At 40.0% G+C, this 23,673-nt stretch overlaps 3 protein-coding genes across 3 annotated transcripts; 1 reads left to right on the top strand and 2 right to left on the bottom strand.

Annotated features, from left to right (window-relative positions):
* Positions 1-1,055: 1,055 nt before the first annotated feature.
* LOC108955021 (transcription factor PIF1-like) lies at positions 1,056-3,944 on the top strand. The gene is made up of 7 exons (XM_018861985.2): positions 1,056-1,132; positions 1,284-1,539; positions 1,880-1,981; positions 2,302-2,367; positions 2,492-2,578; positions 3,110-3,490; positions 3,903-3,944. Exons 1-7 carry the CDS (start codon positions 1,056-1,058, stop codon positions 3,942-3,944), a joined length of 1,011 nt encoding a protein of 336 aa, XP_018717530.2.
* A 2,175-nt stretch (positions 3,945-6,119) lies between these two features.
* LOC104456560 (26S proteasome regulatory subunit 4 homolog B) lies at positions 6,120-11,230 on the bottom strand. Its single transcript, XM_010071374.3, has 6 exons — positions 10,633-11,230; positions 9,724-9,969; positions 8,750-8,919; positions 8,441-8,657; positions 8,185-8,325; positions 6,120-6,382 (listed from the first exon to the last, which is right to left on the bottom strand). Exons 1-6 carry the CDS (start codon positions 11,107-11,109, stop codon positions 6,299-6,301), a joined length of 1,335 nt encoding a protein of 444 aa, XP_010069676.1. The 5' UTR covers positions 11,110-11,230; the 3' UTR covers positions 6,120-6,298.
* Positions 11,231-21,857: 10,627 nt separating this feature from the next.
* On the bottom strand, positions 21,858-22,598 carry LOC104429929 (glycine-rich protein 23-like). The gene has a single exon (XM_010042726.3). It carries the CDS (start codon positions 22,506-22,508, stop codon positions 22,140-22,142), a length of 369 nt encoding a protein of 122 aa, XP_010041028.2. The 5' UTR covers positions 22,509-22,598; the 3' UTR covers positions 21,858-22,139.
* Between the last annotated feature and the right edge of the window lie 1,075 nt (positions 22,599-23,673).

The following is a 23,673-nucleotide window of genomic DNA, read 5'->3' as shown; positions in this document are numbered from 1 at the left end:
CCCGAGCTGTATCTGGCAACATTGGGTAGAGCCTTGTTATTACGCCCGGGGCAAGACCCCGTGAGCAGTACCCCGAACCAAACAGATAGCCTACTAAATACTAAATGATGCGAAATTACTAACCAAGTGTTAACGAATGAACATTGACCATATCATTCTGTTGTGCAACTAGTTTTTTAGCTTTTCCTTCATATTTACAATTGTCTAATTACATTTGGAATATTTTGCAAATATTTCTGCAAATTCAGTGAGTGATGGTTTTCACTTCTCAGTAATATATGATGGAAAAATAGTCGATGATTGATTCAAAGCCATTATCATAATCTAATTTTGAGATGACAACTCCCTCTTCTCTCAAAGAAAGGATGTTATTACCGAATCTTGATGCAGCATGCGCAGAAAGAACAGTATAGATGGTAGATACAGATGTTTATGCCGACCGTAGACAGTAGACCAAAATCTTGATACTGCGTGCGAGAAGCTTTACTGATCTCGTCGGCTGCGTACATACAAAAGTGAATTCTTTTTTTTATTATTAAGGGGAACTTCCAAAGATGTATCAAAGAAAGGGTGGTGCAGACACCGATGTTTCGGCCTTTCACAGCATATTAACCTAGGAACACCACGAGGTCCTGATACTGCGTGCAATAAACTGTTATTTCATCAGCTGTGTACAAGACAAGTTTTGTGTCTTTTCTTAAGGCAAGTCCCGAAGATAACCATAGAGAGAGCTGCTACTTATAGCTCGCCAGCTTCCCCACGCTCTCTTCAACACCGCTTCAACGTCCCCAAGTATCTACATAGTACAGTCTCCAGAGAGGCCATCGCTGATTCCATTTCCATCCTTTTCCTACGTACCCACCACGGAGACGAACTTCGGTTCTTGCTGCGCGAGGTATGAGTCGGTATCGCCTCTCACTTTCTTTCTCTGTTTCAATATTTTTGTCTGGCTCGCTTTCGCTCGCGCTTTGAGTCACGGAGTTGCATCACGCACCGAAGTGTGAATTTCACCTTCGAGTCTCACCCGTTGCAGGGGCAGATAACTCACAGAGACGATGAGTGCACTCTTCCCTGACTTCCTGATTGACGACGACGCTGAGTTCTCAGTTCCATCCCCAACGAAACTAGCCATGTAAGCACGTCGGTTCTCTCTGGAGTTTTCCTCTGAATTCGAAGAAAACTGAAGCGTGCTTCTCCCGCGCTTGCATTCCCATGATGATGGTGTTTTTCCAAAGTCAAGACTTTGTTGTTCAGCATCTCGTGCTACGATTATGAATTTTCAGGGTTGAGGATGAGATCATGGCACTGCTCTCGCAAGACGGATGCCAGAGACTGGCCAAGACGCGATCTCCCCTGTTCATGTACGAGGACGCCGCAATAGCAGCAGGCGGCAGTGACGAGGTGGCGGCACGTCATGAGATGATGGTGACATCATTGCCCGTTGGCTCCACCACAGTTGGCACAGTGGGGCTAGCTCCCACGAGGGCGGCGTCACAGTTGCGCATGCAGACGGAGAAAAGGAAGGACGTGAGCGGCTGGGTGACGAGGTACTTGCGAGTCCCGTTTAGATTTTTGGTCTCTTCCTGTCTAGGTCGCCACTATCACTTAAGCTTATGTCTAGTGGAAAGTTGGAACCTCGTGAAATCATAGAATTTCCTTTCGATGTCCCTTGTCTAGACAGGGTTACTTGAGCTTCACTTATGCTCAACTAGCTATGCTTTCTCAACAATGCCTTGATATGTATCAACCCAATTGCCTGGTCTTGACTAGCATTGGCTAGAAACACAAATATGTTTTGAGGTTGTTTTCCCTGTCTGGGATGTTCTCTCTTTCGAATATTCATTGTTTTTTTTCCTTTTTGTGCTCTATGCTTTTTCAGAAGGACGTTTACTTTGAATCTGCTAATGCAAGGGAGCAAGTTGCTAAATCAACCCCTGCAAAGAGATCTCAGCGTGCAAATGTTCACAATCTATCAGAGAGGGTTAGTACTACTACTAAGGGTGATCGGTTCCAGAGCCTGGAATCCCTTAGGAACTGACCTGGAACTGAATAGGGCTGATCCTAGTGTCGACCCACAAACCCCTATCAAACTTTGAGTAATATAACTATTATTTTAGGGAAGTAAGACGTATTTGCAATCTGTGGCATAGTGGTCGGGGCCGGTCCCCAGTGTTTTGCTCAGAAACATATCCAGTCTCCGTGTGAATCAATCACCCTAACTACTATCACTTTTAGATAATGATAGTGACTGTATTTTCAAGTCTGTAGTTTGCTGAACTGGTACATTTGATTCATCTGCAGAGACGTAGAGACAAAATAAATGGAAAGATGAGGGCCTTGCAACAACTTATTCCTCGGTCCACCAAGGTTGTTCTGTCAGACGGATCTAAGAATTTTGTACATTTAACTACCATTTCTGATTGTGATCCGTATGTTCCCACTCTGTTATAAGCATTTTGCTTATAGAAATTTGCCTCTCCCTTCTCTTCAGGCTGATAAAGCGTCATTGCTGGATAAAGCAATTGGGTACTTGAAGTCACTTCAATCGCAAGTGCAGTCACTTCAATCGCAAGTGCAGGTAGAGTCCCCAAGTGCTCTTTAGATGGTCCTGCTATTTAACTTAGAACTAAGTAAGGTGTATGTGAACATTCTTTCTGAAGCTCGTGATGTCTCCCTCACTGCATATATTTTAGACCAGAGTACTTATGCTAGTAGAATTACCTCAGATAGACAAATGGGTATGGTCATTAGGCATTGGTTGCAAAATTGATGTAGGATCTTATTCATTTAGTACATGCTGCTAAAATGTTAAGCAGTAAAAGGGGCTAACAAAAGTCTGTTTACTGTGAATTCTTTTCCGAAATTCCACTCTCAAGCGCACAATCCTACATTCATCTTTTTGAATTAATAAATCATTCTTAGGAGCCTGATATTTTAATACTACTAGAGTGAGCCTGAGCTCATCTAGAATAAATTGTCAAATACTTTCCTGGACTACAGCACTCTTGTCAAACTTTGAGACATTAGCTTAAATGGAGTATATTTCTCATTTCTTGCATCATCTTTCTTGAGTCTGATACCGACTTCAAAAAACAAACACCCCATTCAGATGATGTCCATGGGGTGCGGCCTGGTCTGTGGTGTATTTCCTGGTGTACCACCTTACATGCCATGCATGAACATGGGCACTGCAATGGATGCAGACATGAATTGCGCCAGGATGCTATTTCCTAATGTCTTGCCTAGTTTGATGATGCAACCGTCAGCTAATGGAGCTCACTTGGGCCCTGGGCTCCCTATTCCCACCTTTAGCACGCAGCAAGAAACTCCTGATCAATTTGGAACACCATCTGGAACACTATCAACTAATCACTTGGATCCAGCATTAAGCTCACAGATGATAAAAAACCTGAGCCAGCAATTTTCCATAAATGCCAATTCCTATCAGCAGCATCTGGGCCTTCCTGATATACAACAACCATCACAAAAGGTACTTTCTAAGTCCCTCGACACTTGGAACTTATATACAATGCGGTAATGAACTGTTTTACCGCTTTCATGCTACAATTCTCTCTCTGCTTCAAAGGGGACGTCATCATTCCAGTTTGCTTATTTCTTCTGAATGTCTTCGGCAAAGCAAAATGTTCGATAAGAAAAACCAATAATAGCAGCATCTTGAAGGTGGAGAAGCAACCTTTTACTACGTGATTCGCTGTAACATTAGTTCAGTCTTAAAGCCTGAATATGCTTGAGAGCACGTATTACCTGGACAAGGATAAGAACACGTATTTAACTTTTGGTTTGTGTACGCTAATCTTAATTTAGTGTGCTCGGGAGTTTGGTTGTATTCGGTTGCTCTTCTTCTCGGATTGGCATTGAGAGTTGCCTATTACTGTGAACAGGACCAACTGATGATCCAGCCTGGTACTGCCAAGCCAGAGTAGGAGCGGAGGAGGTCGGTGTCAGGTCAGCTAACTCATCTTCTTTCCCAGTCAACTTCAATTTCTGAGCAATCCGAAGTTCTGGGAGTTAAGAAAGGGAACTTAACATGTAATTTCTCAGATCAAACTCAGTAAATGATCATTGATTAGACTGTGCAATGTGATGTTGTGAACCGTGATTATTTAAATAACACCGACACCAACACACAACATGACACATCGATACGTCATTTCTAAAAAAAATAGAGAATTCCGACATGTTGGCACTCATTGTATATTAAATGTATATTTGTATACATACATGATGAATTATCATTTTGTTTCAATTTGACAAATTTAACTTCATTCCAATAATTCAAAAAATTTGGAGAGAAAAAAAAAAGGCAATCTACATTATGGATTCATGTGTTAAAATGTGTTGGAAAAAAAGAGAAAATAATAAACTTGAAGGTTGAAATGTGTATTATAAAAAGTAAGAGTCGGAGGAAAAGAGAATATTAGGTTTTTCTTTTTTCTCCATTTATTATTTTTATTTTTTACATATTTACATTTTGACGCCTCATTTGCCACCGCCGCCCAAGGACGATAATGGGGGATCGAGTGGAGTAGAGTGACCAAGGATGTGAGGTCAACAGTGAATTTTTGGACACGGTACTTGCTGATGGACGACATGTGAATAGCTTATGGAAAATGTCGGTCTAGTTTTTGGATATAGCCAAGTATAGGAAACTTTGGCTTTTGATGTACCGACAAATGATGTCAATCCAGTATATATAAATAAAAAGTGCCTGGTTATTATCTATGTGTATCTAGTGTGCATCATTTCAGTGTTTAGGAAGGGAGACGATGGATCCGCTTCCACCATAAAATTGCATAGGACCAATGAAAGATGTGATAGACCCCCAGACTCACAGATTCACCGAAATCCATTGGTATCAGAATAAAGGACATCCAGGATAAGGAAAGAAGTGTGGCCACCCTAACAGATCGAGGGCCGTCAGGGGGCGTCACAACAAATGGTATAAAAAAAAAAATTAAAATTGACACCATGCTTGTTGAATTTCAAACTTGCATGTCGAAATTCCGAACTTACGTGTTGAAGGGTGATTAGGTATCGGAAAAATCCAACACTTATTGATCGAGTATCGAAATGTCAAAGAGTGTTAAAGAGTGTCGGACACGTGTCAGGATATCCGATACTATATAAAAGCTCTCGAAAAGTGTCAATGTTTTCTAGATGATCGTCAAGTTGATGCACGCTCCTGATCAATGGTTTAAAAAACGTATTTTTTTATGACTACATACAAGGAGAATGATAGAGGTCAAAGTGAGCTTTTTTGGAAGAAACGAGTTGCTAGAGAAGAATTTATCGCTATCATTACATTTGCGATGCTTTTTTTTTCTTGGTTTATTGATTGATATGGCTTGTCTTCTATTTTAGGTGCCTGTTTACAGGAAAGGAGGCCCTTCCTCAGTTGATCAGTTCTCTGTTGTTTCTCGATTCTTGTAATGTTTAATTCGACCTGAGAGACTTTAGCGAAAAGTTTTGTTCTTCCGTTTAGGCTTGGCTCCATCAAACATCCAACATCCATGAATTCTCACCTCATGCGGCAATGAAAACCCCTCTTTAAGGAGATTTTTAGGTGCCTGTTTACAGGAAAGGAGGCCCTTCCTCAGTTGATCAGTTCTCTGTTGTTTCTCGATTCTTGTAATGTTTAATTCGACCAGAGTCACCTAAGCGAAAAGTTTTGTTCTTCCGTTTAGGCTTGGCTCCATCAAACATCCAACATCCATGAATTCTCATCTCATGCGGCAATGAAAACCCCTCTTAAGGAGATTCCTGGCTAAACTCAGCTAACGACAGGTTATTTATGTACGATCAATGAAGCATATAGGTCGGTGTCCTCTCATACGGTCGATAAAATAGACTCAAGAGGTGAGAATTCTGTGCTTCCTTCCAGGATTGGCTCCATTAAGCCTGATATCCATGTATATCCTCACCTAAGGGGAATGAAAACCGGTGTCAAGGAGATTCCTGTCAATGAAATGTAGTCCAGTGTTCTCTCATACGATCAACGAACAGCGCCCCGTGTACAATCCACGCCGCCTGCCTCTCTCTCTCTCTAGTAAAATAATCAATGGCCCTTGTGATAAAACCACAAGAATAAGCGGCCATGCTTAATCACATCCAAGGGAATTTTAGGATATAGGGAGGAAAACATCAATAACAGTTTTTTTTCTCCGGAAAAGAGAGCACATTACAAACAAAAGGACCATTCATCATCTGAGGGCCAAAGTTGAAACAAACAGTATAAATTACGGCATTATCGATCCCAGAAATGAGTGAACTTGGACTCTCACATGTAAAGTCCTTCCGGAACCCCTTCTTTCTTCTTGAACATAACCTTCTCCTTCGCCTTCTTGAAGTCCACATGTGTCACCTGAAATGTGAGAGTTGCCATGTTAGGTTTACCCAACCATATCTAACCAATTTCAGCCATCCCACAAACATGTCCCATGTCACTGATCACGAAACCCACCTGAACTGTAAACTGTAAGCACTTATATTTTTAGGCAAATTCAACATTCTCGGCTCAACATATGGGCACCATATATACTTGAAAATTGACAAGCTTTGGCAAGGAACATTGACAACTCAACAAGATCAAATGCTGTCTTTATTACAATAATATTCCAACAAGATCCTTGGCATTTCAAAAGCAATCAATAAAGACGAAAATACATGAATTTACTTCCATCAAAGTCATGACTCATCAAGGACTTGTTAAATGAACGAGAAACAATGGGAAAACTTTTTGCTGAGCTGATGAAAATAGGGGCAGAGAGCATGGATTAAACAACATATTAATTTATTCAAATTACAAAAGGGGAAAAAAATCAGATTCTAAATTGTGTAATGTGACAAATCGAGAAAATGGCCATGTATAGATGTTGCCAAATGTTCAACCACAGAACCAGTTCTGACATCAGATATGACATATCAAGGCAGGAGGTCACCCAATAAGTGAAGTATAGCCAGTTGCCACATAAATTGGACAATAAGGCTGACGTAAGGCAGCACAAAATGAAAATTAAAAGATAAGGGCGCTCTATCTAGTTTCCTTGCAAGATCTCCCTAACCCAAGCCCCTCTTGAGGGCCTGACAAATCCCTTGTGAACTTCTTTAGCCAAACTTCTTTTCACACCAAACATGTTACGACCTCTTTAGAAGCTTAACCTCATTTTCCATGGACCTTTAGTGCCACTACTACCCCATGTAAGAACTTAATCATCAAAAAGAAGATGTTCACAAAAGATAGCTTAAACTTTAGTTTTATAAACCAATTCTAGGTTAAGAACGTTGTTGTGTTTCCCATTATAAAGATAACTGAAGAAGATGCCAAGTGTGATAAAAACAACCATTTTTTTAAGAGACAATAGGTCTTCAAATATTTGGCAGAACACAAACATAAAGCAAAAACTCAAGTTTGAAATCCACCACTAAAAAGTCCAAAGCACTCCTAGATTCAAATTAACTAAAGAAAGATGCTGTCCTCAAGATTGCACATGTTCAGAACCAAGGAACATAAATTATTCCCTCCTTCCCGCTTATTCGGTGTATGCCTACCAAATGAGAACTCTCTTCGTCTATCTTCCTTCGAATGTCTCGCAGCAGAAAAAAATAAAAGAATGGCTCTCTAATTTGTTGTCTCATTAAATTTTGTGGGGACAAAAATGGACACTTTTAGTTTAATGTGTGCCCAGAGAAGATGCGTCTTCTTGGAACTACAAGCAAAGTTTGCAACACTAATTCATAAGAAGGATGATTTATTCAACTAGCACAATTTATTCTGCGAAATTGATGACTTAAAAACCATATAAAACATAAGTTCTTTTTCCTTATGCACCATTTATACTGCTTTGGCTGCACAGAGTTAATTCACTCGGATGGATCCCCAGCCAAACAAGAAAGGATCCGATTTTACTGAACAGCAGTATAATCACGAAGTAGGAGATACTAAGGATCTCCTCATCCCCATCCCACCCAACCATAGAAATGACAAAAAATGTGGGATGGGGGACAGAGGGATGATTACTGATGATACCAAAATATAAACCTCATTGAAGCAATAGAATATTCCAGGTCAAGAAAAAGACAGTAAGGACCCTCATACAAAGCTAGGCAGACGATGCAATTCCCTGTTAAAGAAGCCTATTTGCTAATGAGGAGAATAAAACTTACCTTCATACGACGTTCTCTTAAAGCAAGCAACCCAGCTTCGGTACAAATTGCTTTTATGTCAGCACCAGAGAACTCATCCTTGGTCATCACAAATTCTTCTAAGTTGACATCATCAGCCAAGGTCATTCTTGATGTGTGTATCTGCAGAATAACAAGAGTGAGGACTTTCTTTCAAAGGATAAAAATAAAACAGGACCATTTGCAAGACAAACAACACACTCAAGTTCGGAATGCTTTAAATTGACATGAGAAGTACCTGAAAAATACGTCTTCTGGTCTTGATATCGGGCAAAGGGAATTCAATTTTCCGATCAATACGACCAGGTCGCAGCAAAGCTGGATCTAGACTCTCGATTCTGTTTGTCGCTAAAATAACTTTAACATCTCCTCTAGAATCAAAACCATCCAACTGGTTCAACAATTCCAACATAGTCCTCTGAATTTCACGTTCACCACCAGAGTGTGCATCGTACCTGCCATGCTTATCAATATAAGCTACAGACTCACAAATTAAAGCATAACTTAAAACTATATACTTCAACACACAAGAAGAGCCTCTTCTTACCTCTTTGTACCAACTGCATCAATTTCATCAATGAAGACAATCGAAGGTGAGAGCTCATCAGCAACTCTAAAGAGCTCCCTCACTAATTTTGGGCCGTCTCCCAAGTACTTTTGAATCAACTCACTCCCAACAACACGCAAGAATGTTGCTGATGTTGAGTTTGCAACAGCCTAGAAGCCCAAACATATTTTCAGAAGCTAAAACTTTATAAAACTTCACTTATAGAATAAAAATTCACTTCAGCAATACTGGAATTTATAATTACAATGATCATATTAAGCAGGAAAATGAGGCCATATGCAAGGACAAGTGAATATAAATATGAGGTGCACCACTCATATATCACGAATTACCAAACAGGAGTGTGGATTACAAATCAAGAATTTTTGAAATTCTGGAGTTGTCGGGGGCCTCCTAGCACCAATTGTTTACCAATAACTATTCCAACAGGTGAGCCCTTGACTGATGCTCAACACTCTTATCTTTTCGTCTTTTCGTCTTTTCTTCTTAAGATGCGTCTCCTTATGCTGTCTCATTATCAATTACAGAAACAATTTTAAAATGGAAATGTTAATGACAGATAAGAAGTTTCATCTTCAGATCAAGAACAAGGTTGTTGTAAATTAACTGCTATAATCATCCATACTTTAGTTTCTTGTAGCACAGCATCACAACTGAAGGGAAACAAGATTCCCAAATTCATAAGTCACATAGACAACAGGATTCAGCACCAAGAAAATGCAATAGACAATGCTACCATTAAGAAAATAAGATGGCCACACAAAACAAAGAACATCACAATGAGTACAAGATAGACATGATAGGGTTCCCAGACAAAAATGACAAGTTCTTTCAAAGTGTGAAGGGTGGATGCAAGAACAAAGCTGTTCCGTAGTAATTATTGCTTCCGTACATTATATAGATCCTCCCAACATAATCTCTTTAAGTGTAGTGGAATAGCTCGAGTAATATACCTTTGCCAGTAAAGTTTTCCCAGTTCCAGGCTCTCCATATAGTATAACTCCCTTTGGAGGCTTAATACCAATGTCTTCGTAAAGCTCAGGATGGGTAAGAGGGAGCTCAACAGCTTCCTTTATCTCTTGAATCTGAGCATCCAAACCACCTATATCTGCATAAGACTCCAAAGGAGCCTTTTCAACCTTCATTACAGACACCATGGGATCAACTTCATCTTGAAGAAGCCCAACCACAGAAAGCACCTGATTGAAACAGTAACGACATCAAGTCAAGCCCACAGGTTAAGGCATCCATAAAATTAGATCCTATTTAGTGTAACAACACAAGAAGCTATATCAATGATTCAGTAATCTATTTGGTATATTGCTGAGATATACAGTTGATGGGTCATTGAAGAAGTTAAAGCCTTACCACCTGCTATCAAAACCAAAAGAAAAGGGTTAAAGGTACATGTAAAATTCAGCATCAAACCAAGATAGGGCCTTCAAGAACCCTATCCTTTAGCCCTCAGGCCATGACAAGGATACTCGCACATATGCTCATGGACATTTAACAAGTCTGTTAACACGTGGATGTGACCACTCTGTAGTAAAGAATGCTTACTTCTTCTGGAATTTCCAAAGGCCGCCATGACTAATACAACTGATGCGCACCTCACACCTTCTCACATTCCACTATGCAATCTAAAAGCAATTAACCAGTTCCCTACCCAGATAACAGCTCCTCAAGTCTAATCTTACTTTGCCAAAAGTTTTGAACCCATCAAAGAATAACATCTTCCGAATCCAAACACCGAATCTTGAAGAAAGCCCTAACCTTTCGTACCCATTCCTCAATAAATAACGCAATTCACTCAGCAAATCAGTCCAAATCGCAACCCACAAAAAGCCCTAGAACTCACAAACCTTATTATGCATCAGGATGGCGCATCCAGGCTCCAGCTGGTCCTTATCCACGAAACTCAAGATGCTCACGTAGTACTCGGGCCCCACCGACGACGAGACGATAGCGTGGTTCTCGTCGATCAGCTCCTCCAGATTCCCCACGCTCATCGGGGACCCCCGGAGGTCGTCGACCTTGGAGCGGTCCTCCTCGGCCTTCTCCTCCTGGGGCTTGAGCCGCTCCTGGTTGGTGACGAACTCCTCCTCCATGAGCAGGTAGTCCTTGATCCGCTCCAGCTTGAGCAGCCGGAGCTTGCACTTGGTGAGCGGGGTGACGGTCGGGAGCCGGGCGGCGGCCTCGGGGCCCTTCTGCTTGCGCTGCTTCCGGCCGACGCGGGACGGCGGGGCGGCCGGCTCGAACTTCTTCTCCTTCTTGTCGGAGCCGTCCTGCTTGCGGTCGCCGGACTGGCGGTTGAGGCCGCCCGGAGTGCCCTGTCCCATGGCTGCTTAGGGCGGATTTCCGGCGAGGGATTTGTGTGGGGGGGGGCGGGGCGAAATCGAGGTATTGGGAGAGAGATCGGAGGCGATTTCAATCGGGAAGCTGGCTTTGGGAACAAGTAATGTTATATCTGCTTCCGAGTGTGGAGAGAGGGGGGACGGCGTGTGTTTTTCTGAGGAGAGAGAATGGGCTGGGCTTTTGAGAGTTGTTGGGCTGGGCTGGGCTGGGCTGGGTTGGGCTGGGCTTGGTTTCTGTGGATCTATAGTGGGCCTTCGTCTGTTTCGGGCAATTTGATAATTTGGTCAAAGAAACCACGTGCGGCGGGAAATTAAAGCCTTTAGTGGACGAAGCTAAATTCCTCTTGGGCTCTTTTAAAAATATCTCCTCGGCCCATTGTAGTCGATCCGCAAATTGTGTAGTAGATTGGGTAGCTAAGGCCCGTAGAATGAATTCCTTGCCCCATTCTTGGGTAGTCCGGCCTTCCCAGCATCTTTGGGATTTGCTTTGTTTGGATGCCTCGATGGGTCTTTTGTTTAAGAACTCTTAAATAATCGTCTTGTTTTCAACCAAAAAAAAAAAAAAAAAAAAAGGGTTAATATCAAGAAAAATCTCAAACCGGTACACTTATAATAAATTTATCTCAATACTTATCGAAAACCCTAAACTAATACACATATGATAAATTTATCGTAAACTAATTTTTTTAATTACTAAAAACCTCAAATTGGTACATTTGTCGCAAATATACCCTACGTTTTGTTTAGTTTAGTTTAATCGGGAGATTTAGTAGGACTAGTACCACGTGTTGAGAATTTTATTGCGAGCTAATCTCTCTTTGTTTTGGGATAATAGGGGTCGCGAATCCGAATCTTGCTTTGCACGAGCTACCCGGGCCTTTGATTAATTATCTGGCGACATGCATTCGATTTTTACTAACATTGTCACGCGTATGTTTTGATTAGGTAAAATAGGAAGAATATCCGACACGGTTCTGAGACAAAGCTTTTCGTACTGTATTGTTTAAGGAAGGATATACGTCTCTTCGGTTTAGGTTCAATCAAGACCGTAGCTGGAGCACCCACATTTCCCCATTATTTATCGATGGAGCAACTTCATGGACACTTTGCATACCGTTCGCTATAACTTTTCTATAAAAGATGTGCCGCAGCTTTTATGAGATATATCGAACACATCGCCTCGTAGAACTTCCGTTATAGCTACAACTACTTACAGCATCTTTTAGAGTCATTTCGTGTTGTTTTAAGGTGCTGCAACATTAAAACATGTATCACCAAACACTTAAAGTGCAAGAGTTCACAACATAGCAACAGCCGCAATTATATCGAACGGTCTCTTAAAAGTAAATCAATGCGACGAGCTCTTTCCGTATTGACTCTAGCGAGCTTCATTTCTCGAACTAAGAGGAATATCGAGATTCAAATGGCGCTAGGAATATGTCGGTAAAGGGTCAGCTTTGTCTCTCATCACTAGGCATACTGGTCATTGTCAGGGTCATATCCAACCATCTTCTAAATCTATTATCTATGATCGTACTAAGATACATGACTTTCCCCCAAGAAGGAATACATGACACTCAACATTTCGAAAATGTATATATTGTTGTGAAAAATTCCCTAATTGATTTTGAAGATTGACGAAACTTCTCTTAATTGTATTTTGATTTTTGACAGTGAGCATTTCCAGGTGAAAACTCTTATATATATATATATATATATATATATATATATATATATATATATATATATATATATATTATCATGTGTTATTCATCAGATTCAAGGATGTAGCGAAGATCTTGTCCTTAATATTCAATATCAACGAAATAAGGATATTGATCCGACCATGAATCATTGTGCTAACGGCTAGAAGATTGGTGTGGATTTCCTATCCTATATATATTGTTTGTCCAAAGGAAAATATTGAATACAATTTTACTTACTTGGAATATCTCAATCTATCAACGAGGCAATCAACTGAAGACGAAATATTCTCCAAAGGAAAGATTCAATTTATGGAAACTCTATCTATTGTATGGGCAGCAGATCTTTTGAGGAACTTCATTCTTAACAATCTAGAAGCAATCAGATCTTCCTCCAGATTCAAATATTGAGGAGTATTAAAGGAAGTCATAGTGCTGAAGGAAGCTAAAAGAGAATACATAAGTCTTGAATTCCAAAGTTCATCAAAGTCCTATCCTCAATACTTTTGTCTTTCGTGAGCTGTTTATTGTAATCTTTTAGAAGTCGTGAGTGTGAGATTAGATAAATTTTGACATGAGCTTGAGTAGTGAATGTTCAATCCGTGTAACCTCTGATTAATTGATTATAGCGGAATCTATCCGAGAGGCTATTAATGCGATAGAGTAGACGTAGGCTTGTCAAAATTGAACCACTATAAATTTGTTACGTACTATTTCTCTATCCCTAAAACTCTTATTTATATTTTGAAATAGATCATTGCACATCAATAAGATCTTAACACTGCATAGTTTGTCCCCAAATGTTACCCTATCATTATATTATCTTAATTTCATTTTAGTTTAGCATTATCACTCATTCAGTCCCTCTCTAGGTGATATATCTAGCCCTAACATATAAATCACTAATAATGTCTATATGATTGTGGTGAGTCTTCAATTTTTGAATAAAACTAAGGTAAGTGATGTACAACTCTAAGGTTAAGCAAGACCTAAATTTGTGATCTAGAGCTCAACTCTATATCTGGGTTGATTCGAAGTTGACCAAGGTTAGCGTAGGCAATGGACTAAGCAGCAATGTGGTTTGTCAACGCAACATAAGGCCTTGACCTCTTGGCCGACGTAGGTACGGATGCAGAGGATGCAAGAGGAGTTGGACAAGAGGCAACGGCATTGGAGGTCAAAGAAGTGGGTGAAGATGGAGGCAAAGATGGAGGCGACATATCAGAGGTGGTGGTAGCAGGTCTGAGGTCAAGTTAGAGGTCATTGTCGAAGAGGGGGAAAAAGGGTCAAGTGAAGGAGAGAGAGAGAAAGAGGGAGACCATGTAGAGAGGAAAGAAAGGGGCGAGACGGTGAGGGAGGGAAAGGGAAAGACCATGATTGGCGAGTGGGCTCGCATGAGACATGTGTAGCAAGGTGAATGAATTAATTCTTTGCTGAGTTGGCTTCATAGTTGTTCCTAATATTTTCTCTAGGCTTGTGAGGAAGACCGGCTAGGGTGCGTTTAGTAATCATTTTGTTCCCTTATGACCAAAAAAAAAAAAAAAAAACATTCTATTTCGAGAATAAATTCTAATCGAAATGATTTTTTTTTATTCTATTCTTCGAAATAATTTCTAAGCATTTGAAGGCATTTAATAACTATCAAAAAAAAAAAAAATTCCATAACAGAATTATATTTTTGGACCATCCTAAAAAATTCTAATCCAAATCATTTTCTTTTAATTTTTTAATAACTTTATTTCTTTTTTTCTTTTTCTTTTCTTCTTCTTCAACCTTTGGTTGGTCATTGGCCTTAGGATGATCGGCAATAACGAGACGAGGGCAGCCGGCAGGGCTAGACCTCGCAAGGTGAGGTCGAGCCTCACCCAACCACGGTGAGGCTCGCTAGTGGCCAGAGGAGGCCTAAGAAAGGCTCACCTGGCCACCAGCAAGGCCGTGCCTCGCCCTAGCCTAGTGAGCCTTTGGCGAGCTTGCCGGACCTCACCCAACCAATCATCGGTGACCAGCATTGGTGGATGATGGCGATGGCGGTGGAAGAAGAAGACAAGAAGAAGAGAAAAGAAAGAAATTTCGGTTGCTTGATTCTGGAACCGTTCCTAGGAACAAAAAAACAATTTTTTTTTAACTCATTGATTCTATTATAAATCTATTCTTAATAGCAAAAAAACTTACCAAATGAATTTTTATTCCAAATATATTCTAGGAACAAAAGAATAGAAATTGTTACTATTTGGCAAATTGCCAAATGCGCCCCAACAAGTTGAGACCGGAAGCTATAAGAGCTCTTCTTCCTCTGACCCTTGCCATAGTGTAGGAATGGGCTTGAGATGAAGCTTCTCTCATGGTCGAGTGCTTCCATCTTCTAGTACTTTCTACTATCAGCTTCTCTTGTAATCGGGACCTCGAGTTTTCTTGTCTTAACAGTTCATTGCCATGTCCAACTTGAATGCTGACTTGCTTCAATCTCCTATTCATATATGTGGTTCCTTGTTCCATATGACACCATCTTAGTTATGATTCTCTTACTTCCCTTTTATTTCACAAGGTTGATGGCTGTGCTGTGACTCAAAAGCTTTGTGGATGCTACAGGATATGTTTATATTTAACCAAAATCGCAACTCAAATCCATTTATGATTTGTGGATGGCCCGAGCCAAACTTTCACCGCCACCTTCACACCTCGTCTATAATTCAATTCGGAGCTTCCTCACTAACTCGACAACTTGTGATCCATGGAACCATCCATTCTTAAAAGGCAATAACATAAAGAGAGAAAATGCTAAAAATAAATCTCAAGACAAGTCGATTATGAGTTGAGAAATTTGCATTGCAAATAAATATGTCAAAATGAGTTAAATGAGTCAATTTGAGTCGGACCAATTATGACCAAACCTAATCCACCTATCTGCCAGACATAGTATGTATAAAAATGATGTCATCAATATATTTTCCACATGAGTCACCTTTTGACATGAGTCACCTTTTGAAGCAGGACATTATAATAGATTTTTTTTTTTTTGGTAAGGATTATAATAGATATTGTTGCAGAGTGAAATTTTGAAGAAAGGTCGACAAAAAAAAAATACTTGAGTTTTCATCAATTATCAATAACCCCTTTTTACTTTAAAAAATGCAAGTTTGTGCCCTCGCTTTAGCCAACTTGTGTATTTATTTACCATTGGATTTTGTAAAAACGTGCCTGGGGCACTTGTCGAGCAATCAAATAAGTAAAAATTATAATTTTCAATGCATTGACTTTTTCCGTAAGCCTATCAATCAATGCATACAAAACAAAATATTTCTCATTAATTATCTCTAACTAATGCTCTAAAAATACTTATTAACAAGACTCTTCATAAGACTACTATTTCTTTTCCAAAAAACATTTGAGAATTTTCTCACACCAACTGCCACACAAATCCAAACTCCTAAAACCCAAATCCTAAGCCCCTAGCTCAACTGTCATAGCCCCAGCCTTCATCACTCGACGCCATCGCCTAAGCCCTTACCCTACCACTGTCGCCTCAACTCCATGTTTTTGTCGGTTTCAAATCCCGCAATGAAATATCTTTCATCAAATGTTTTTTGGTTTATATCTAATGGGACTTAGATTTTGTGCTAGTATTAGATAGAGAGGGTCAAATGATAATAGAGATATATATTATATAGTCTCAAATCTAATGGAATCGTTCAATATAAGCTTGGAATCAATGATAACAAGCGTCAAAATTTAATCAAAGGCTTAATTCAAACACACTTCAATACACTAATGAAAGCCCACTAAGATCAAGTGGTTTATACAACGTCAAAACTTATTCGACAATGCTAGATGATGGAAATAATACCGGGAAAGCACTACTCCTAGATGGGTTTGAGGACATGATATCGGGACCTAATCGACGATACCGAACGACAGGTGTGCACATGGCAACATTTTACTTCTTTTATTTTTTTTCTTTTGCTCCACGAAATAAGACAAAAAAAAATCGTTTGATAATGTCAATTAATTTTTCTATTCTCTATTGGCTGAGAAATAAACTTGGAAAAAAAACAAAAAACAGAAAAATAACTTTTTGTTCTCATAAATAATTTCTAGAAATAAGTCAATTTTTCTTTTCTTCTTCTTCCTCGGCGGTCACCGCTTGCCGCCACTACCAGCCGCCACTGCCTGCCATTTAGCACCCGTTGATGGCTAACAATGAGGAAGAAGAAAAGAAAAAAAGAAAAAAATCTTTAAAAAATTTACAAAATTACGTTACAAAAATATTTGTGGACCGTACCAAAAGCATTCCTTTTTTTTTTAAGAATAGAAATTTTATAGAGTTACCAAACATGTTTTTTTACTCAAAAATTGTTCTAAGTAATAGAAATAGAAATAGACTATTTTTGAAAAAAATTGTTTCCCAAAAGGGAAATGCTACCGAATGCACCCTAGAATCAACATTGGGTAAGTGCTTCAAGGACACAACGTCAAAATCTAATCAACGACACTAGAAAATGGAAACAACACCTGGTAAGTGTTGCTCCTAAATGGATATGAAAACACAACGTCGAAATCTAATCGATGACGCTGAATAGTAAGATAGCATTGGAATTTAATCAACAGCACTACATACAATATAAACACTCATCATCATTGAATCAACAACGGGAATCCGAAACTATAGCTAAAGTAGGCTAGGCTAAGATAACTAAAGCATAAGATGAAGGATTTTGATGCATTGTTCAAGGGACTCTTCGTTGGATTTTCTATGGTATTTATAAGACAATCTGGTAGTCATTGGTCAATTGATCCCTCCTTGAAAGTCGCTCCTAATTTATCCCACATTCTTTGCCTAACTGCTTAATCCACATCTTGTCTCGTGATTTGTCGACAATACTCGCATGACTTGTCCAGCAAGTAATAACCATCCATTTGATTTTGCATGCCCTTTTGAGCACCAACTGTTCCCTCTTAAATCTGAATGCCAATTCTATCTGAATTTTACGTCTTCAGTAGTATCTCTTAGCCTAGACATAGGGCAACCAACTACTTTATCATCAAATCACACATCTCCACTTGTAGGCCAGCCGATATCCAATCCAAGGGCTCTTGAAAACCTTGGCCATCCTTCATCTCTATGATTGATATGGGCTGGATTCAGCACGTAACAGCGAGGATGATTTTGAATGTCAATATCTCTCGGACCAGTACATAATAGAGACTGCAACTTTGAGTGTCAACACCCATCAACCGCTGACGGTCCATTGTCGACATTGCTCTCACATGACATGTTGCTATGTTGAAAATACCTCGATTTTAGGTTGCTCGCAGCGTCACAACCTCTTTGTAGTTGTTGACCTAGTCGAGATAGCAATGTCTGCAGGGACATCAATTTGAGGCCACCTATGGTATCGTGACCTCGCTCCGAGGCTGCAGTTATGGTGGCCCTTATCTCCAACTTCTAATTGAGAACAGACCATCTACACAGGAGGATAAATATTTTAGGTCGCGTCTGGACAAGAGCTGAATAACTCCTGCCAAATTGTGATTTACTATCATACAAAATTTTAAAACTTAAAAATTTATGCGGATGATAAGTTGATCTATAAAGAAAAATCGCGCCCCTAGGTATCACCACTCTTAATTATTAACTCCCGTCTCAAATATATCTTATGCAAGGCAGGAACAAGAGTATTACATATTTCCCCAGCTTTTGCTGCTCAAGCTGAATCCAACTTCCCACTTAGATTAAAGACAAATTAACCCATGTTCGATTTGAAAGAATAACTCTTTACTTAGGTGCAAAACCCTTCGAGATTCCTATGATCACCATCCCCCTGAATCATGTCCTTGTAATTTCAGGACCACCAAGGAAACTTGAAAGATAGGGCATGTCAAGTACGGATAATTATTGTACGAACGCCACTTCAATTCCAAACATTTCAATTTGGCCAATTTAAACTTAAACATTTTAACAATTTGCCAATATAGTCATTCCAGCCAAATTTGACCAATAATTGCTGACGCAAATAATTTTTTCAATCATTTAGAAAAAAAATGATTTTTTATAATATTTTTTCCTTTTTCATTGTGGCTCGCAAGTTTAAATTAAGTTTTGTAAAGAAATTGCAAAAAAAATCTATGTCAGCGTCAGTTGTACCACGTAGAATGGCGCACAACCGGAGTTCATATCAGTGATTTCCAGCCAAAATTGATTGAATGTACTGTATTAGCAAATCGTTAAAAGGTTTACGACTCAATTAGCCAAATTAAAAAATTTATGGCTGAATTATTACAAATGCAATAAATTTAAAACTTTTTTTTATAATTTTTCCTTATATTAGCTAACACGAGGTTGATGAACTGTTGTTCAATAGGACCTGACACTTGGGAGTAAATTGGCCTTGCACACTAGACTCCTAGTGCGTTCATTACACAACCTACATGCATTAATGAACGGTGGGTCGCCCTCGGTCACGTAAAGCCTCTTCTCCTCATTTACTTCCATTCCATGCACGTCAATTCCCCCAGCTAACTCGGATGCAACCACACGAGAAAGTGTGCCCTCCCCCTTTGGTTGGTGTTTTGCACCATCGGTAGCTTCGAACTTTTGGTTGATTCATTTCACCCAAAAAAGGACACCTCTTTATGTCACTCCCTACTTAAAAGAGAGAATTCTAGGGTCCAACATTTCCATATTCGACGCTTTGTCAATTCCAAAACACTGTTCTTATCGTGTGAGTAATGATTGGTATATTTAAATTGAAAATTTTTCTTTATTAGACATGATTAGGCACCTATCGACAACACTGCTCAATTATAAGCTCCTCATATTTGTTTATTGAGAGATGTTATTAAGATCTCTAACTACACTTCGCTTACTAAATAGCACTACAAAGTCTCATTTGATATTTGAATCACTGGGGCGCATGCAAAAATCGAGTGATCTTGTCAATAACTTGATAGCTTGACATATTTTAGTAAGCATTTTGATTTCTTTTAGCATTTTGCGTTTTGGCTTTACATGTTTAAGCAATCTTGTCAATCACTCGATAGCTTAATAGACAATCGAGTGATGTCGCCGCTCACAGGCAAGGTATTTGTGGTGTGGCCCTACCCTACTCAAACTCAAACCACTGCACATATGGGTGATATTCATGTTTGTAATCCACCAATTTAGAAGGTTAGCTCAAAAAAAAAGAAAAAGAAAATATTGCCTAGAACATATACCCCTTCGATTTCTCCGGGAAAATTGTCCAGAAAGTTTTAAACCTATTGCATTTTTATCAATTCAGTCCTAAACTTTTCAATTTTATCAATTTAATCCTAAATATTTTTACTTCTTGCCAATTGAGTCCATCCGATAAATTTTGACTGGAAATTATTGGGGTGGCTAGTTGGCGCTAATGTCACACTTTTTGATAACATTTTATTAATTTGTTTGCATTTTTATTTTTTATTTTTTTGGATTCGAGGTTAGGGACGACAAGAGTTATCGGCCGACCCTCGCCGACCATAATTGAGGGCCAAGCCAACCACAAGCAAGGGCCGGCTGACCCTCGATGGCCTTAGTCGAGGGCTGCAACGCCCTCACTGATGAAAGCAAGGGCTCATGAGCCCTCACCTAAAATCAGCAAGGTTCGCAATGGCCTTGCCGAATCTAGCCAGCTGAGGGCTTACCGACCCCAGGTGAGGGCCCCAAGCGAGGTCGCTACCCTCCCCTAGCCAAATTCGGCAAGGGCATAGCGACCGTCACTAATTCTAGGCAAGGGCTCATGAGCCCTCGATTTTGCCGGCAAGGGTGTGGTGGCCCTTACCTAGGTCTAGTGAGGGTCGGCCAGCCCTTGCCTATGGCTAGCGAGAGGCGCTAGCCCTCGATTGTGGTGGGCAAGGGTCAACTGGCAATCCTCGTCAACCCTAACCCCAAACCCAAAAAAAATCAAAAAAAAATTATTAAAAAATAATTTAAAAGCATCACGTTAGTGTTGGCCAGCCATGTTAGTAATTTTTTATTAAAATTGACCGAATAAACTTAATTAGCAAGAAATAAAAAGGTTTAGAACTGAATTAACAAAATTGCAAGGTTTATGACTAGATTGACAAAAGTATAATAGATTTAAGATTTGTTGGACAATTTTCGTCGGTTTCTCCGTGACAATTGTAAATTGCATAGATATGTGGTATATTCGACATCATGTTATGTCTTGAAGAGCATCTCAGCTACACTTAGTCTTCTTAGTACTCAAGTATACTTAGTCTTTTTAGTACTCAGGTACTCAGATGAAGCGAAAGTCACTCGAAAAAAAACATTAAGATCTCGATGGTTGATGTAGATTTGCTTTGCATAGAGTAAATATTCGAGATACATACATATGGAGTTCAACTCTTAGTAGAATAAGAATTTTAATTTGTTTCTCTTGGATGGATTTTCGATTTTCAGTTTAGATATCTCATCCTCGCCTCGGAGATATCATCGGTTTATGAGATCTGAAGGATATAAAAACTTATCCATCACTCTTGTCATGTTTTTCACTCCATCATCTTCACCTCTTTTTTCATTTTCCTTTTTTGTCGCCATGGGAGAAACTTATAATCAATAATATTTGAAGAAAGGGACTCGAGTGGACCATTAGGGTTTTGATGAATGTATCCGGAAAAAGTGGAAATGCATTATGATTAACATGGAGGGAATTTGAGAAGCAGATAGGCATTACTCTTTCCCTTATAATGGGTATATACGTCTCCTTTTCATTGCTATCAATCTTTGACTTAACTTTTAATTCCCTCACATACATGATGGACCACTTTTAGCTCAAAGGACGTCCCTATATATATATGGAACCCTACCTGAGGAATTGCATGAGCACGCAATTTGTATTAAATTCTTAATGAACGACCCTATTAGGAACTTTATTTGGTTAACTTCTTGCGTGCAATATATCTTTACTGAGGTACAAATTATAATTTCGCCCCGCCCCTTCAAATCACATACTCGACGAAAAATCTTGTGTCCGTCGTAGGCCAATGAAAACACAGAACAAAGCAAGTGAGTGAAATAGGCAAGAATAAAGAAAATACGTTGCTGATAACATCATGAAACACATGCTAGGCGAGTGCATGGTACATTTGCGTATGGAAGACTCCACGATGAAACGAGAGAACAAGAAGTACAATCTGAAGAAGGCAGGACATGAGAACAAGTCAATGGACACGACACAAACACATTCGCACGCATACTACGTAATGATACACGAACAAAGACACTGGGAAATGAGTCTCCTGCATGATTTTTGCACACTCTAGGGTTTCATGGAAAACATCACAATAAGCTTAAGGATATACGCCGGAGCCACCACCAATGCCCCCTCCATAGCCACCTCCGACCCCGCTGCCGACTCCACCACCCAATCCCCCGATGCCGCCACCCACAGCACCGCCCAAACCGCCAACACCACCTCCTATACCGCCTCCAATCCCAATTCCACCGCCTGGCCCCGTGATCCCTCCGATCCCTCCGACTCCACCAAACACCGGAACTCCACTGCCGACTCCAGCACCACCGGTTCCAGCATAACCACCAACTCCACCGTACGCGAGGAAGTTCTTCTGGTCATTTAGGCCGGCATCGCTGGGCACATTTCTAGCTGTAGCTTGGACTACTACGAGAGCAAGAACCAACACAACACAGTGCCTTGCCATACTCTCTCTCTCTCTCTCTCTCTCTCTCTCTCTCTCTCACAATACACACTTCAGCTTCTTGCTACAAGGGCTTCTGCGATATGGAGCGAGACTGGGTTCGTCCTTTTAAAGGCATATGGAGCGGTGGGAGACAGTTGCCGGCAGTAAATGGGGGATTAAATGCGGAACTCGGGGTTCTGGTGTCTGTACTAACTGAGAGAGTACTTGGGTCACAGACTCACTGAACTAAAAAACCCAGGAACTTACAAATGCAAAAGCATTGTAAGTTTGATGGTTTGAGCGCACGGTTTGACGTTCAAAACTGGCTCTTTGCCGCTTGGAGTTAATCAAATGAGTTATCAAACAGACAAAGCAAGACCAAGTGGTGAGTAGAGGATGGAGAGAGAGAGAGAGAGAGAGAGAGAGAGAGAGAGAGAGAGAAAGAGAGAGAGAGAGAGTAGTTTTGTGGCCATTGGTGCGCCAGTGAGATCAATGTCAGGAACTGTAACAGAGCATTTGCAGCATTTGATGCTTGAGAACACATCTCATCCGCCAGTTGGTACATGTGAGGGGAGTGAGAGCTACTGCGCATTTGGTACATGTGAGGGGAGTGAGAACTGACAGAGGAAAGCGAAACTATTTTGCCTATAAAAAGAACTGATCTAGGCGGTGTTTCCGCAACTGGGTTGGTGGGGATGAATTTGTTGTAAAATTAACGCTGGAAGAAATAAACAACAAACGATAAAATGCACCAAAGATTCACATAATCCAATCCAAATGATGGTATTTACTCCACGATGAGAGTCAACAGTAAAAAATAATTCACTGATAATCAGAAAATTGAAATTACAATTGCTCATAGGTTGAAGTGTTGTATGTATTACATTCAAATTTCAAGTATTTACATATAAACAAATCAATTCAATGTAAAACTCAAAGTACAAAACCGCGGTGAACACAGGCCTTCGTACGCTCCTTTTCGGGTCTTCGGCCGTCTACAGCAGAAAAGTAATTACCCGCGTCCTCTTCCTCTGGCGAAAACTTACTGACAGACAAATGTTCAAATATGTGCATTGCATATTTAAGCCCCTTTCTGTACGTCCAAAATTGAAGTCCTTCACTTTTCCTCTTCGGCTATCGGAGAAGCCCAGGGCTCGTTCTTGGTCAAACTTGAATAGTTACGGAA

The sequence above is a fragment of the Eucalyptus grandis genome, chromosome 8 (genome assembly GCF_016545825.1).
Source record: "Eucalyptus grandis isolate ANBG69807.140 chromosome 8, ASM1654582v1, whole genome shotgun sequence".
NCBI lineage: Eukaryota > Viridiplantae > Streptophyta > Magnoliopsida > Myrtales > Myrtaceae > Eucalyptus > Eucalyptus grandis.
This window is presented reverse-complemented; position numbering and strand designations above follow the sequence as displayed.

What these genes read in the sequence shown, in the direction of transcription:
- LOC108955021 (XM_018861985.2), top strand. Translation starts at nt 1,056, where the DNA reads ATGAGTGCACTCTTCCCTGACTTCCTGATTGACGACGACGCTGAGTTC. An exon ending in GGAAGGACGTGAGCGGCTGG is followed by an intron (nt 1,540 to 1,879) that starts GTGACGAGGTAC and finishes ATGCTTTTTCAG; the next exon opens with AAGGACGTTTACTTTGAATC. An exon ending in TTCACAATCTATCAGAGAGG is followed by an intron (nt 1,982 to 2,301) that starts GTTAGTACTACT and finishes ATTCATCTGCAG; the next exon opens with AGACGTAGAGACAAAATAAA.
- LOC104456560 (XM_010071374.3), bottom strand. Translation starts at nt 11,109, where the DNA reads ATGGGACAGGGCACTCCGGGCGGCCTCAACCGCCAGTCCGGCGACCGC. An exon ending in CCATCCTGATGCATAATAAG is followed by an intron (nt 9,970 to 10,632) that starts GTTTGTGAGTTC and finishes TGTTTCAATCAG; the next exon opens with GTGCTTTCTGTGGTTGGGCT. An exon ending in GGAAAACTTTACTGGCAAAG is followed by an intron (nt 8,920 to 9,723) that starts GTATATTACTCG and finishes TTGGGCTTCTAG; the next exon opens with GCTGTTGCAAACTCAACATC.
- LOC104429929 (XM_010042726.3), bottom strand. Translation starts at nt 22,508, where the DNA reads ATGGCAAGGCACTGTGTTGTGTTGGTTCTTGCTCTCGTAGTAGTCCAA.